The following is a 13927-nucleotide window of genomic DNA, read 5'->3' as shown; positions in this document are numbered from 1 at the left end:
AAGGTAAGGGAAAGAAGATTAGCATTCACAAGTTACAAGAGGACTCAGAAAGAAGGAGAGGCAAAAATACCTGGAAAAGCTAAGAGAAGCTAGAAAAGCTGTCAGAAAAGTGAAGAGACAAATGGAAGAAAAGATAGCTGATGCGGTAAAACTGGAGGGACAAGACTTTTTTAGATATGTAAGTGACAGGAGGAAGTGTCAAAATAGCATTGTGAGGCTCAAAGCTGAGGGGGAGAAATATGTAGAAGCTGAACTGCTTAACAATTATTTCTGTTCTGTCTTCATGGATGAAAGGCAAGGGGTAGGACCACAGAAAACAAATGCTAAGGGGGATGGTGGATGTGTGGTAGAATGGGATAGATTCTCAGATGTGTTCGTGAGGAGCTAGCTAAACTAAAAGTAGACAAAGCAATGGGGCCTGAGATACATCCAAGGGTAGTCAAGGAAATTGGAGATGTTCTGGCGGCTCCTCTTCAATGCCTCCTTAGAGCCTGGAGTGGTCCCGGAGGACTGGAGAAGGGCGGATGTGGTCCCTCTGAACAAATGCTTCTAAAGTGGAGAATTGTAAGGTCTCTCAAATTGAATGGACTGCAGGTCCCGAGGCACCATGGCTTCACTAAAGGCAATCATGTCAGACGAATCCGAGATTTCTTTGACTGGGTGACCAAACAGCTGGACATGGAAAGGGCACTAGATATGGTGTACTTGGATTATATCAAGCCTTTGACACGGTTCTGCACAGGTGACAGATAAATAAACTGAGTGCCCTTGGTATGGGACCTAAAGTGACTGACTGAGTTAAAAACTGGTTAAATGGGTGGGAGGAGACAAAGGGTAGTGGTAAATGGAGCTTGCTCTAAGGGAAGGGATGTTATCAGTGGTATACCACAGGAATCGGTGCTCAGGCCGGCCCTTTTTAACAACTTTGTGAGTGCTATTACGGAAGGGCTGTCTGGAAAGGTTTGTCTTTTTGCGGATAATACCAAACTCTGTAATAGGGTGGACACCCCGAAGGGTGTGGATGGCATGAGGAAGGATCTAGTGAAGCTTGAAGAATGGTCTGAAAATTGGCAACAAAGATTTAATGCTAAGAAATGTAGGGTCATGCACTTGGGTTAAAATAATCCAAGGGAACGGTACAGTATAGGTGGTGAAGTGCTTCTGTGTACAAAAGAATAGAGGGACTTGGGAGTGATTGTGTCCGAAGACCTTAAGGTGGCCACGCAGGTAGAAAAGGGGATGGTCAATGTCAGAAGGATGTTTGGGTGTATAAGAAGAGGGTTGACCAGCAGGACAAAAGAGGTGATAGTGCCCTTGTGTATTCAGAAAGGCATATCTGAATGACCCAACTTAGGTGACTCAACCCTGCAACACTTCACTATCAAAGATCGTATTGAACATTGACAAACCCTTTTACCTCAACCCAACTTGATTGAATCTTATCTCCCTATCCCACTATAACATTTTGTACTATTCCCATACCGGACTTGGCGAATGCCTTCACGGTATTATGTAAGCCACACTGAGCCTGCAAATGTGTGGGAAAATGTGGGATACAAATGTAACAAATAAAATAAAGTCTGTGGTGATACACCTTTGGAGTACTACATGCAATTCTGGAGACCGCACCTACGGAAAGATATAAACAGGATGGAGTTGGTCCAGAGGGAGGCTACCAAACTGATAAATGGTCTCTGTTATAAAACATATAGGGACATGCTTATGGACCTCAACATGTATACACTGGAAGAGAGGCGGGAGAGAGGGGATATGATAAAGACAATTAAATACCTCAGTGGCATTAATGTATAAGAGGGTGAGCCTTTTCCAATGAAGGAAAACTCTGGAATGAGAGGGTATAGGATGAAGTTAAGAGGAAATAGGTTTAGGAGGAATCTGAGAAAATAGGTTTAGGAGGAATCTGAGAAAATACTATTTAATGGAAAGGGAGGTGGATGCCTGGAATGGCCTCCCGGTGGAGGTCATGGAGACGAGGACTGTGTCGGAATTTAAGAAAGCGTGGAACAGGCACGTGGGATCCTTTAGGAAAATTAGGAGCTAGTGGTTACTGAGAAAGGGCAGACTGGATGGGCCATTTGGCCCTTATCCGCTGTCATAAGTCTATGTTTCTAGGAGAAGTACAGTGTATGTATATTGTTCACTTTAACAACTCTTCCCATGATCATTTCTCACCACAGCTTGTTCAAAGAGCTCTCTCAGCTTCTGCTCCGATTCTCCCGACACACCCGACACCATCTCTGTAGCTGCAACTTTCAGCATCGGCAGTTCAAGCTCCTAGAACAGGACAACATGCTGTAATTAGAAGAATTGTAGAATACAATGTAACCATTAAGCTGATAAACAATTTAAAAATAAATGCAGCCAGACAGGCAGGCAGCTGCCATGGTCACCATATTAACTTAAAGAGCCACTTAATATGTCTATTCAATGCCACTATTTGAATAGGTATCGAGCATGAGTGCTGAACAATGGGTCTACACTAAATGGATAACTTATTTGTTTAGTGGCCAAATACCACTGCTACATAAGATTAAATTCTGGTACAAATTATGTCAGTCCCCTAACTTGGCCTCTAACGATATGGCAATATCTAGCCATTTAACAATTTAAAAGCCTGATATTTATATAATTTTTGAAAATATACAGATAAGAGTTACATAAGCATTGTCATACTGGGACAGACCAAAGGTCCATCCCATCCTCTTTATTATTTTTTGTCACTTTTCTTTGTATCTTTTCTAATTCTGCTATATCTTTTTTGAGATACATTGACCAGAACTGCACACAATATTCAAAGTGCAGTGGCATCATGGAGCGATATAAAGAAATACTACCTCCCAGTGAACGCATAGTATCTGCTAAATATATCAGACCCATAAATCTAAGGAATTCAATGAAATATAAAGTCAGTGAAAGAAAAACTACAGGTTTCCTAATCTATATAACTTCCAAACACAGGTTCTTGTAGATATAACAGATTCTCTCTTCAAACGCCTCTACTGAAGAAAAGTTCATGAACCATTATTTGGAGTGGAGGAGCAGCCTAGTGGTTACAGCACCAAGCCTGACATCCAGGTTGCCTGGTTCAAATCCCACTGCTACTCCTTGTGATCTTGGGCAAGCACTTAACCCTCTATTGTAAGCCCTCCCAGAACAGGGAAATACCTTGAAATACTACTAAAAAAGGTGTGAGCAAAATCCAAATTAATAAAAAAAGAAGCCACAGAATGGGGTTTCTCCAGGAATCTCTCTAAAGGCAAGATCCGATAGTATGTTTAGTGAACGCAAAGAATTGCTCTCCTTACTTGGCAACCCAAAAAGAGGAGGTGTTCGGGTCAGAGATAAGAGCTCGTGGATTCTTGCAATTATATTGCCACTTTGTGTTGTTTTCTTTATATTTGCATTATTTCAATAAAAAAAAAAAAAAAAAAAAAAAAGAGAGAGATCAGAGCTCAACCCCACTGACTGTCTGCATGACCCTGGGAGAACATGTGCCTTCAGCTCCATCTGGATCATAATACAATAATTGCCATATGGCTATCAGAAGAGGGGCACAACTGCAAAGACCTCATCTGACTTCAACCTAACTAGGCAAGTCATCTTATCCCATGCCTCAGTCTTCCTACCTGTAAGTGAACACCAACAATTTTGTTCTTTTTTCTAGAAGATCAGAATTCTTAACTTCCCTTCTGCCCTCCCCTGAGACAGCAGCGTGAATGTTTCTGAAGTATTTCAAGTACATGAAAGCCCTAAATCAGTGGTACTCTCCAACTGTCCTTGAGGGTCATAAAATGGTCTGGTTTTCAAGATACTACTACACTAACACAGGGGTGTCAAACATACAACCCAAGGGCATTTCTAGCCTGCAGCATCCTTTATCTGCCCACTACTCCTGTCCCCAGTCCTCATCTCCTTCCCCTATCTTTTGTAAATAATGGATCTATCTAGGCCTTTCCAAAAACAGGTCAAGAGGCCTGAAGCTGTCAGCCAAACCTAAAAATTATACCCTCTCTGTGACCCAGAGGCTCATGAGCTCTTGTGACAGGCTTGCTGGCAGGCTTGCAGAAAGAGGACATGAAGCAATTTTCCATGGAAGGTGATTTACTGAAGAATGTGGTTAGGGGCTTTTTGCAGTTTACATGCCTGGAAACATAGATAATGGTTGCTGGTAAAATGGAACCTGATGTAGCAAGTGGAACATGTAAATCGGTATGATGTTGCCTTAGACCTTCCCAATAATATTGATTAGGGCAGTCTGAACTAATAATTATCTGCATTGTGAACGGAGATAATGCAAATCAGCTGCTTGAGCTGTGTAAGCATAGAAGAGTATAAAATATGACAGATGACAGGACTTATTGGAGAGAAGTACTCAGAGAAAGCCCTATGTGCAGCTTTCTTGTAACTCTCCAATGAGAAAAGAACTGTAGTCTAATCTCTTGCTTGGTAAATAATAAAAAGAATATTTTCTCATCTTTGCGTGGCCTTCACTTCTTCTCTCCCTAACTGCACGAGTGTGTGTGTTGGGGAGGGCAGAAGAATTTATACTTTCATCTTTAGAAGTGTCAGGAGGCAGCACCTCCCCCACCGATCCAGTATTTTTCTTCTTCCCAGTCCAATATTTTCTTCCTTCTCTCTCCTGCCATCAATCCCATCTTGTCTAACCTGCAGCAGCAACAAAAGAACCAGTATATACAGGGTCTTGAGCACATGCGCATCTCCAAGATCCTGTCTATCCTACTCCCTCTGACACCCCATTTCTGCAACAGAGAGAGAAGTGGGATAGACAAGACCTTTGGAGATTACACATGCTCAAGAGCCTGGCTAATTATACGAATGCTTAATGTTTAATGGGACTTGATATACCACCCTTCAGGCAACAATCAGAGCGGGTGTACAAATTAAAAAAAAAAAAAGGGAAAGGAAAGGAACCACAAAATACAAAAATACAGGAATAGCACAGAAGGAAATGAACTAGAGAAGAGAAAAATGCTGTATAAGTAGTGACAGGACACTACAGGACGGGCAGCCAAGCCATTTCAATCACGATGTAATGCATTGCTGTCACAATGTGAAATACGTTGGACGAGGAAGGGATGATAAAGGACCATGTGGCACGACAGGATGAGATGCTGGACCATAAGTGGGGGAGGGAGGAGAGAAAGAGAGAGGATGACTCATATTCATGAGGTATGCAAACGTACCCCTGCCCGGTAAGCCACAACATCCAAAGAGACCCCCCTCCCCACACACAATAGTCGCACCATTTACAGTGTCTTTTTACCTCACTGCAGCCTGAACTAAAATGGGTTTGACATCCTTGCCCTACTGAATAAGATAAACCTTATCTCCACTATATGCAAATCAAATAAAGGTCAATATTCAAAGCGATTTAAAAGGCCAGAAACGGCTCCTAGTCATTTAAATGACTTGTTCGGGGCTAACCGGACATACTCAATGACACAACAGGATAGTGCTGCTGAAAATGCCCAGTTAGTGCCTAGTTGTGGGTGTTCCAGGGATGGAGTTGGCACTTAGCCAGTTAAGTGTCAATATTTAGCCCTTAAACGGCTAAGATAACTGCATAAATAGGACCGCATAAAGCACAGCCCTATCTTTATGTGGAGGAGTAGCCTAGTGGTTAGTGCAGTGGACTTTGATCCTGGGGAAATGAGTTCGATTCCCACTGCAGCTCCTTGTGACTCTGGGCAAGTCACTAACCCTCCATTGCCCCTGGTTCAAATAAGTACCTGAATATATGTAAACCGCTTTGAATGTGGTTGCAAAAACCTCAGAAAGGCTGTATATCAAGTCCCATTTCCCTTCATCATAGCTGGTTAGTGCTGAATATCGCACTAACCAGTTCAGCAGGCTGCATATGCACAGATATTCAATGCCAGTGCCCGGACATGGCCTGACACTGAAGATCCAGGAATAAAGCTGGCAGCAATCAGTAAATGCTGACCGTCACTTGCTGAATGTCAAGCTCTATATTTTTATTAGAGAAACCCTGGAAATCCCACCAATATGCAGCCCTTGAGGACTGGATGTGAATATCACTGTCTTAAATAAATCCAAATGATCCCATGTTAATGAAGCAGCACAGAGACAGAAAGTCATTGCCATGCTCTTACCCCAGCGATTGCCTGTGCCAGCAGGGTCTTCCCACACCCTGGGGGGCCATGTAGAAGGAAGCCTCGTGGGGAACCACACCCAAGTGCTGGTATACCTCCGGGTGTCGCATATGAATTAGCAGCTTACACACTTCCTGCAAAGAGGAAACAGCTTCAATTCCAAAAGCCAAGAGAAATACAACATATAGACTTCAAATCATTTACTTTAATTGAAAAGTCTTGGGAAAGTACAAGCCCAGTGAAGATTGGGAATTAGTGTTGGGAAATATGTAACTGGCTTATGGCAAGGGAGTAAAAATGCTGTACATTATAAAACATGGTAAGTATGTCCAGCTGATGGGGCTGCTATCTGGGCTTAGAGCGGACCAACCCAGGACCTTTGGTTTTCTGCCAAAACCGAATTTGCAAACAAAATTGGCTGCTCAGTTTTTGGCAGAAACAAAACAAACAAAACTACACCCACACACCAAACCAAAAAGCCCCCATACAGAGCCACACCCCTGGTACCTACTAGATCAGAATTGTACAGACACGTACTCTTCAGCAGCCACAGCAAAACACAGGCTCAAACAAAACATGATATCGAAACACAGGGCAGGTTCTTGACCGGTCTGGAGGGTCTACAGGACAAGAAAATTAACAGGTAAGGCCTAATTTCACCTTTCTCAGCAACTCTCCAGACTGGTCAAGAAGCTTGGGAAGCACCAAAGCAGTAAACATCTAAGGGCGGGACCTCCGAAAACCAGAGGTCAAAAACTGCTGCTCCAAACCAGAATTCTCTTTCGCCTGTACATCAACTCTAAAATGCTTCACAAAGGAATGCAAAGAGGGCCAGACCACCACTCTGCAAATGTCCAGCGGTGGAATAAACTGCTTTCCGCCCAGAAAGAAGCTACCCCTCTAGACGAAAGCTCTGAGAACCAATGGCATATCGCAACCTTGAGCAACTAGGCTGAAGCAATTGCCTCTTTCAGCCACCCAGTTATTGTCGCCTTGGAAGCGGCCGCTCCTCTCCTAGGCCCTCCATACAAAACAAACATCTGAGGTAAGAAAATCCTGCGTCCTCCATAGATAAGTTCCTCAAGACTCGGGCGGACATCCAGCTTCACCAGACAGCGTTTCAATGAATCCCCTGCTCTGTCTCCCAGAACAGGCAAAGAAGTCACCTGATTCACATGAAAAGCAGAAACCACTTTGGGTAAAAAGGACAGAACCGGCTACTACTACTACTACTACTACTTAGCATTTCTATAGCGTTGCCAGGGTTACGCAGCGCTGTACAAGTTAAACATGGGGAAGGACAGTCCCTGCTCAAGAGAGCTTACAATCTAAAGGTAACAAACTAGTTAGTTAAGTGTAGTATCATGAATGGAGAAGGATGAATGAATGGAGTGCGCTAGCATTTTTAGCACACGCTAATGCTAGAGAACACCCATACATTCTTATGGGTGTCTCTATCATTAGCACATGCTAAGCTTTAGCGCGTGCTAAAAATGCTAGCACACCTTAGTAAATGGAGCCCTTTGAAACTTTCTTTTTTATTGAGTAAATGCATGCCACGATTAATCTCACAATTAACTGCGATTAGACATTTTTACCCCCCCACCCCCACCTGATAACACACATACAATAAGAGCAGATTCAGAATACCATGCTTTAACTGCAGGTTTCCACCAATCAGTTTTCTGAATAAGATGCTCTGTTAGGACAGCTTGGAGAAAAGATGGCTGACGGGAGATATGATAGAGGTCTAGAAAATAATGCGTGGAGTGGAAAGGGTAGGCGTAAAAGTGTCTGTTTACCCTTTCCAAAAATAAAAGGACTAATGGGCATTCAATGAAGCTACAAAGTAGTAAATTTAAATGAATTGGAGAAAAATTTTCTTCACTCAACGTGTAATTAAACTCTGGAATTCGTTGCCAAAGAATGCGGTAAAGGCAGTTTGCTTAGCGGGGTTTTAAAAAAGGTCTGGACGGCTTCCTAAAGAAAAAGTCCACAGACCATTATTAAATGGACTTAGGGAAAATCCACTGCTTATTTCTGGGAATAAGCAGCATAAAATGGTTTTGTACTTTTTGGGATCTTGCCAGGTATTTGTGACCTGGATTGGCCACTGTTAGAAACAGGTGGCTGGGCTTGATGGACCTTGGTCTGTCCCAGTATAGCAATACTTATGTAGGACCCCACAATCGGCAAACTGCTAAATGCCAGTATAAAGAAGTGGGTCTTCAACCCTATCTTGAGTCTGTAAAATGAGGCCTCTGAAGAGTGAAAGGGGTAGATCGTTCCAAAGGAAAGGAGCAAAAAAAAAAAAATAAAGCACCATCCGATAGATTCCCAGTGAGCATGCAATAGGTTAGGAAAGAAGCCTGATTTAAGAACTAATGAGATTTGTGGGGACAAAGTTAAATTTTGAACCCAAGATTATCACCAGGATACCTGGTCAACATAGCTTTGATGTCCCCATGCATACTTCCTACCCACCCCCCTCCTCCCACCCTGTCAGACTGTCATAGTAATGCTTGAATGTTTTCACTTATATACACTGTCAGCTAGCACATTTGCTTATTTCCGATCTGAGGAAGAAGGGCAACCTTCGAAAGCTAATCAAGAAATGTATTAAGTTATGTCCAATAAAAAAAGGTATCATCTTATTTTCTTTTCCATGTTTTATTTTGTTGATTTCTATTGATAACCTTAAGAGTGGACTAACACGGCTACCACACTCCTCTACTTTAAATGTTTTAAGAATGGCTCTCTTTAAATGTTCAAAGGGGGAACAACCTAAGGACCTAGGCACTAGACACGGATCCCATTTCAAAAATGAGTTGCGGACTGGAGGGTGTATGCAAGACACTCCTCAGAGAAAATAAACATTCAAATTCACTGCCAGGGACAACGCTGAATCTAGCCTGTGAAAACATGACAAGGCTGCCACCCAAACCTTCAAGGAACCCAGGGTCAACCTTTACACAGACCTTCCTGAAGAAAGGATAGAATATGCACAACCAAGGTAGACAAGAGGGGACATCCCAGGTATACCACACCATACCTCAAAGGTCTTTCAAACTCTCGTATAAGTTCTCGAAGTGGACCACATCCCAGCCTACAATAGGGTAGAATTACCTCCTATGAATAACCTTCATGCCTCATCTGAGACCTCTCAAGAGCCAAGCTGTAAGACAACAAAGGAGATGGATTCTCCATTAGCACCGGCCCCTGACAGAGAACACTCCTCTACTGGGGCTGGCAGAGTGGCTGAGCTATATGAATACAAAAAATGTCCGTGAACCAAGGCCTTCTGGGCCAATCTGGAGAACCAAGATCACCCATCCTGAATGAGACAAAATTCTTTGAAGTTTCTCTGCCTAGCATTAAAAAGAGGGAGAAAAAGATATACAGAAGTGCTTGGTGGTAGCCAGGTGTGAAGAATGAAGCCAAAATGCAACAAACCTGCTTTTGCCAGTCGAAATTGGGGCCCACATAGTCTATGAAGTGGGCTTTCCAGAGGCTTCACCATAGGTATCCAAGGCCTTACCTTTGGCCTCACATCTGTTTTCTTCTCCGACATGCCCACGTTTGCACTGCTTGTCTCTGAATCCCCTTGACATAGCCAAAGACTTCACACCCCTCTCTTATCAGTTAGTGAGGGAGAGGAACATTTCTTTTTCTATGTGCCTGCATGTTACCCTGGCCAGGCTCTGTGCACATGTACATATTGATCGGGTGGCCTGTCCAGGCTCTCCCCTGGTTGGGGCCAAGGAAAGCAAGAGTATAACTGCATTATGCACTGGTATTTTTTTTAGAGGAACAACTTTTGGGATTTTTTTTCTTTTGTTCTGCCTCCCTTACATGTGCTGTCTGTGTGTAACAGATTACATGTCTGTATATTTATTAAGCTGTGTATATGGACCAGGTCCCTGTATTTCTGCAGTCATCTGTGATTAGCCTTTATGAACACCTGCTCTGTTCTTGGTGTCTTTGGAGTTTTGTTGTTACTGTCGCCTCTGGGCATACTGGAGGGGCAAAATTGCCCCCTCCCTCTGACTGCTCTCTTGAGGAAAATTAAGAGATGGTAGCTGTACCTAGGTCATAGATCCAGTGTGTAGAGGGCTTTAATTCTCTATGCTGAGTTAGTAAACTACTGCTTGTTTTTTCCTCTCAGGTTAGTAATCCATAGTGATTTTTTATTCGCTCCGGTGCTGTTGCTGTGATCACTGTTAGTGCTGTGTTTCAGTATTTCTTATTTTCCAGCCACTGACAGTTTCTCTCCTCTGCAGTCACAAGTACACACACACACACACATACTACTATCTCACTGAGTGCAGACAAATGCACACTACTGTCATACGATCTGGCTCACAATGAAGTGCAGGCACACACACACACACACTACTGTCTCACACAGTAGTCCCCTCCACACACACACACTACTGTCACAGGATCCAACACACACTTAGTGCAGTCACAAGTACACACATACTACTGACTCTCACAGTGCATTCCCTCCAGACACACACACACACTATTGTCACAGGATCTGACTCACACAGTTCAGTCATATACACACACACACACTATTGTCACAGGATCTGACTCACACAGTTCAGTCATATACACACACACACACTATTGTCAAAGGATCTGACTCACACAGCACAGTTCCCTCCCCCCACCACACACACACGCTCGCCACGGTCACAGGATCAGACTCACACAGTGCAGTCTCACACACATAATCATTTAACAAAGGGATGTTTCTAGGTAAAGCAAAATACCTTGACCAGGAACAGTTTAAATTAGTTGTTCAATCATAAGCAAATTGGATTACTGGAACAGTCTATATGGGGGTGTCTAAGAGTCTTTTGAAATGGTTACAAACAATACAAAATACTATAATCTTTTAATTTTTTCTTCAAAATTTCTACACATATTACACCATTTTACCAATTACTCATTGGTTAGCGAAGCTTGTATTATGTTTAAGCTTGGTATCCTATTGTTTAAGATATACATGGTGATATCCTTGGTTATATGTCATCGTTGATATGAAGGCCTACATCTATGAGATCTCACCTTATATGTCATTTTAACATGCTAACTTTTCCTAGTCCTAAGGGCATGAATTATCACGAAAAAAAGAACAGGAAAACAACTTCTGCAAAAGACCAAGCCACACTACGAGAAACAGAGGGATGAGACGATGACTTCCACAAAGGAGTAGCAATTTAAAATGTTTTATTGAGGCACCAAAGAAGACCAGACACAGATCCATGTTTTGGTGGATACACCCGCCTGCTTCAGGGGTCATAAAAACAACTCTGAAAACTGCAAAAGATGCAACAACTAAAGATATGGCAAAGATGGACAAGGATACCAATGCCAGGCAGGTGGGGGCTGGTGGAGGAGGGAGAGAGGAGGAGGAGAACCCCCCCCCCCCCCCCCAGATATTTGTGTGCTCGCTGCCTGACTCCATCAACAACCGTCTCGCAAAAATCAGTAAAATTTAACAACCGTCTCATGTGAGCCGGTACAAGCCGGCTCCAGCAGACCACTGAGCATACGGATGTACATAGAGGTAGTAGTAATTTCTTATAAATCGTACTCGGTGTATCATTTGGAGGGGCTGGTTATAGGGACACCCTCTTGCATGTGTTATATTTCTGCAGAGATTTTTTTCTCTTGGTAAAGGGCCACTAAAACAGATATCATGTTATAAGAATCAGGTGCTGCATCCATGTTGTCGTTCTTTATTGTTGGTAGCATTTTAATTCAATCTCGCTTATATTTTCAAACATGCCAGCTTTGCAGCATACAGATGTACACAGAGGTCAGAGGAAGTATAGTAATGGAATAACTTTTCATAGAGTAGTAATTTGTTATAAATCATAACCAGTGTGTCATTTAGAGGGGCTGGTTATAAGGACACCCCAGCATGTATTATATTTGTGCAGAGATCTTTATTCTCCTGGTAAGGGGCCATTAAAACAGATGTCATATTATAAGGATCAGGTGCTCAACATTCAGAGTTTCTATTTATTTATTTATTTAGTTACTTAATATGACATTTAACCCTGTTATTGGTGCAGAAATATTTTTTTCTCCTGGTAATGGGCTTCTAAAACAGACATCATGTTATGGGAATCAGGTGCATCATGTTATGGGAATCAGGTTCTCAACGTTCAGAGTTTCTATTTATTTACTTATTTATGGCATTTTATCCCACATTAAACATGAATTAGTTTGGAACCTGGGAGCATTAAAAAAAAAAAAAATTTCCCCGGAGAGAGTAATGCATGCCCCCCCCCCCCCCCCCCCGGCTCTCTCCCTGGGTATAGCCAGCTCCGCATCCCTGGGGGGGGATGACGCAGAGGTGGATGGGGGGATGACGCAGAGGTGGACTGGGGAGACAGCCTGTTGTTAAACATTTACCAGCACACCACTGCGTATGCTGCACAAGCTGGCATGTTTGAAAATATAAGTGAGATTAAATTAAAATGCTATCAACAATAAAGAAGGACAAAGATGCAGCAGCTCGTAAGTTTGCTTGATTTTGTTTTGGGTTTAACAGCGAAGACAGCTGCGCGGGAAGGGGAAACAGAATAATCTAAATATCTTCAACTTTTTTTTTTTTTTTTTTTAACTTCATGCTGTCTCCGTCCTCATCCAAACCCAGTATCATCTCCCTCCCCCTCTCCTCTGCGAGTCCTACCTCTCTCAAGCTTCCATTCCCTCTCTGGCATTCTTCAAACCTTACTCTTCCAGTAGCTCTATTGGTAACACGCGTCGCTGCCTGGTCGACCCGGAGCCTTGACTCTGCCGAGTACTGCCCCACTGATGCAACTTCCTGCTTATGCGTGGGTGGGATCTGGCAGAGAAAAGGCTCCAGGTTGGTCAGGCAGTGGTGAAGGGGGGATGATGAACCCAAGGGACAACATGAGATAGGAAGCTGAGGTATGCTGGGGGCTCACAGGTGGGTGGGGGCTGGGGGAGGAGGGAGAGAGGAAGAGAAAAAAAAACCCTGATGTTTGTGTGCTCGCTGCCTGACTCCATCAACAACCGGCTTGCAAAAATCAGTAAAATTTAACAACCGGCTCATGCGAGCCGGCTCCAGCACACCACTGAGTGCAAGTGTATTTGCTGGTATGTACAGTGAGAAACATCCATTTTCAAAATACACATGTGGATTAAAAAAATGGCACAAAACCAGCAGTTTCTTTGTGGAAGTGTCAGCACTTCCACGTAGAAGTGGCACTGCTTCTACATGTAGCTGCCCCATTTTACAAACCTATATGTGTAAGTACAGTGCAATCCGCGTAAGTGCAAGGGTCTGGGACCAAAGAAATACATGCAGTTAACCGGAGCGTGCACTTAACCGTTGTGTCCCAAAGAAGCTTGACATCTGATAAACATATGTACAGTACTGCTTATTATACGTACAGTATACAGTGTCCGTTAACTGACGTTATACAGTCTCCGTTAACTGACATTAGGCTTACTTGAAGTAAATCAGTCATAGTCCTCTGTACACTCTTGTGTCTGTGAGTTTCCATAGGCTATGTCTGCCAGACGGTAAAAAACTGTCATAGCACTGACATCCAGTGGCCTCCAGATAGGCCCGCACGGTGTTGAGACTCTCCAGCACCCTTGCAAAAGTGACAGGAGGTTGTTGAATTTCGTCAGCATGTGCCTCGCTGCTCATTTCATCATCTGTTTCATCATCAGTCATTGCCTGCATGTAGGCGTATATCTCGACATCAGTGCTGTCATCA

At 43.2% G+C, this 13927-nt stretch overlaps 1 protein-coding gene across 1 annotated transcript in view; it reads right to left on the bottom strand.

The window, feature by feature from the left end:
• NVL (nuclear VCP like) overlaps positions 1-13927 on the bottom strand; it is a 258431-nt gene that overhangs the window by 208992 nt on the left and 35512 nt on the right. Inside the window, 3 exon segments of the mRNA XM_030194664.1 lie at positions 2194-2295; positions 6156-6226; positions 6229-6289. Coding sequence (XP_030050524.1) covers positions 2194-2295; positions 6156-6226; positions 6229-6289 — 234 coding nt within the window.

The sequence above is a fragment of the Microcaecilia unicolor genome, chromosome 3 (assembly GCF_901765095.1).
Source record: "Microcaecilia unicolor chromosome 3, aMicUni1.1, whole genome shotgun sequence".
NCBI classification, from domain to species: Eukaryota; Metazoa; Chordata; class Amphibia; order Gymnophiona; family Siphonopidae; genus Microcaecilia; species Microcaecilia unicolor.
This window is presented reverse-complemented; position numbering and strand designations above follow the sequence as displayed.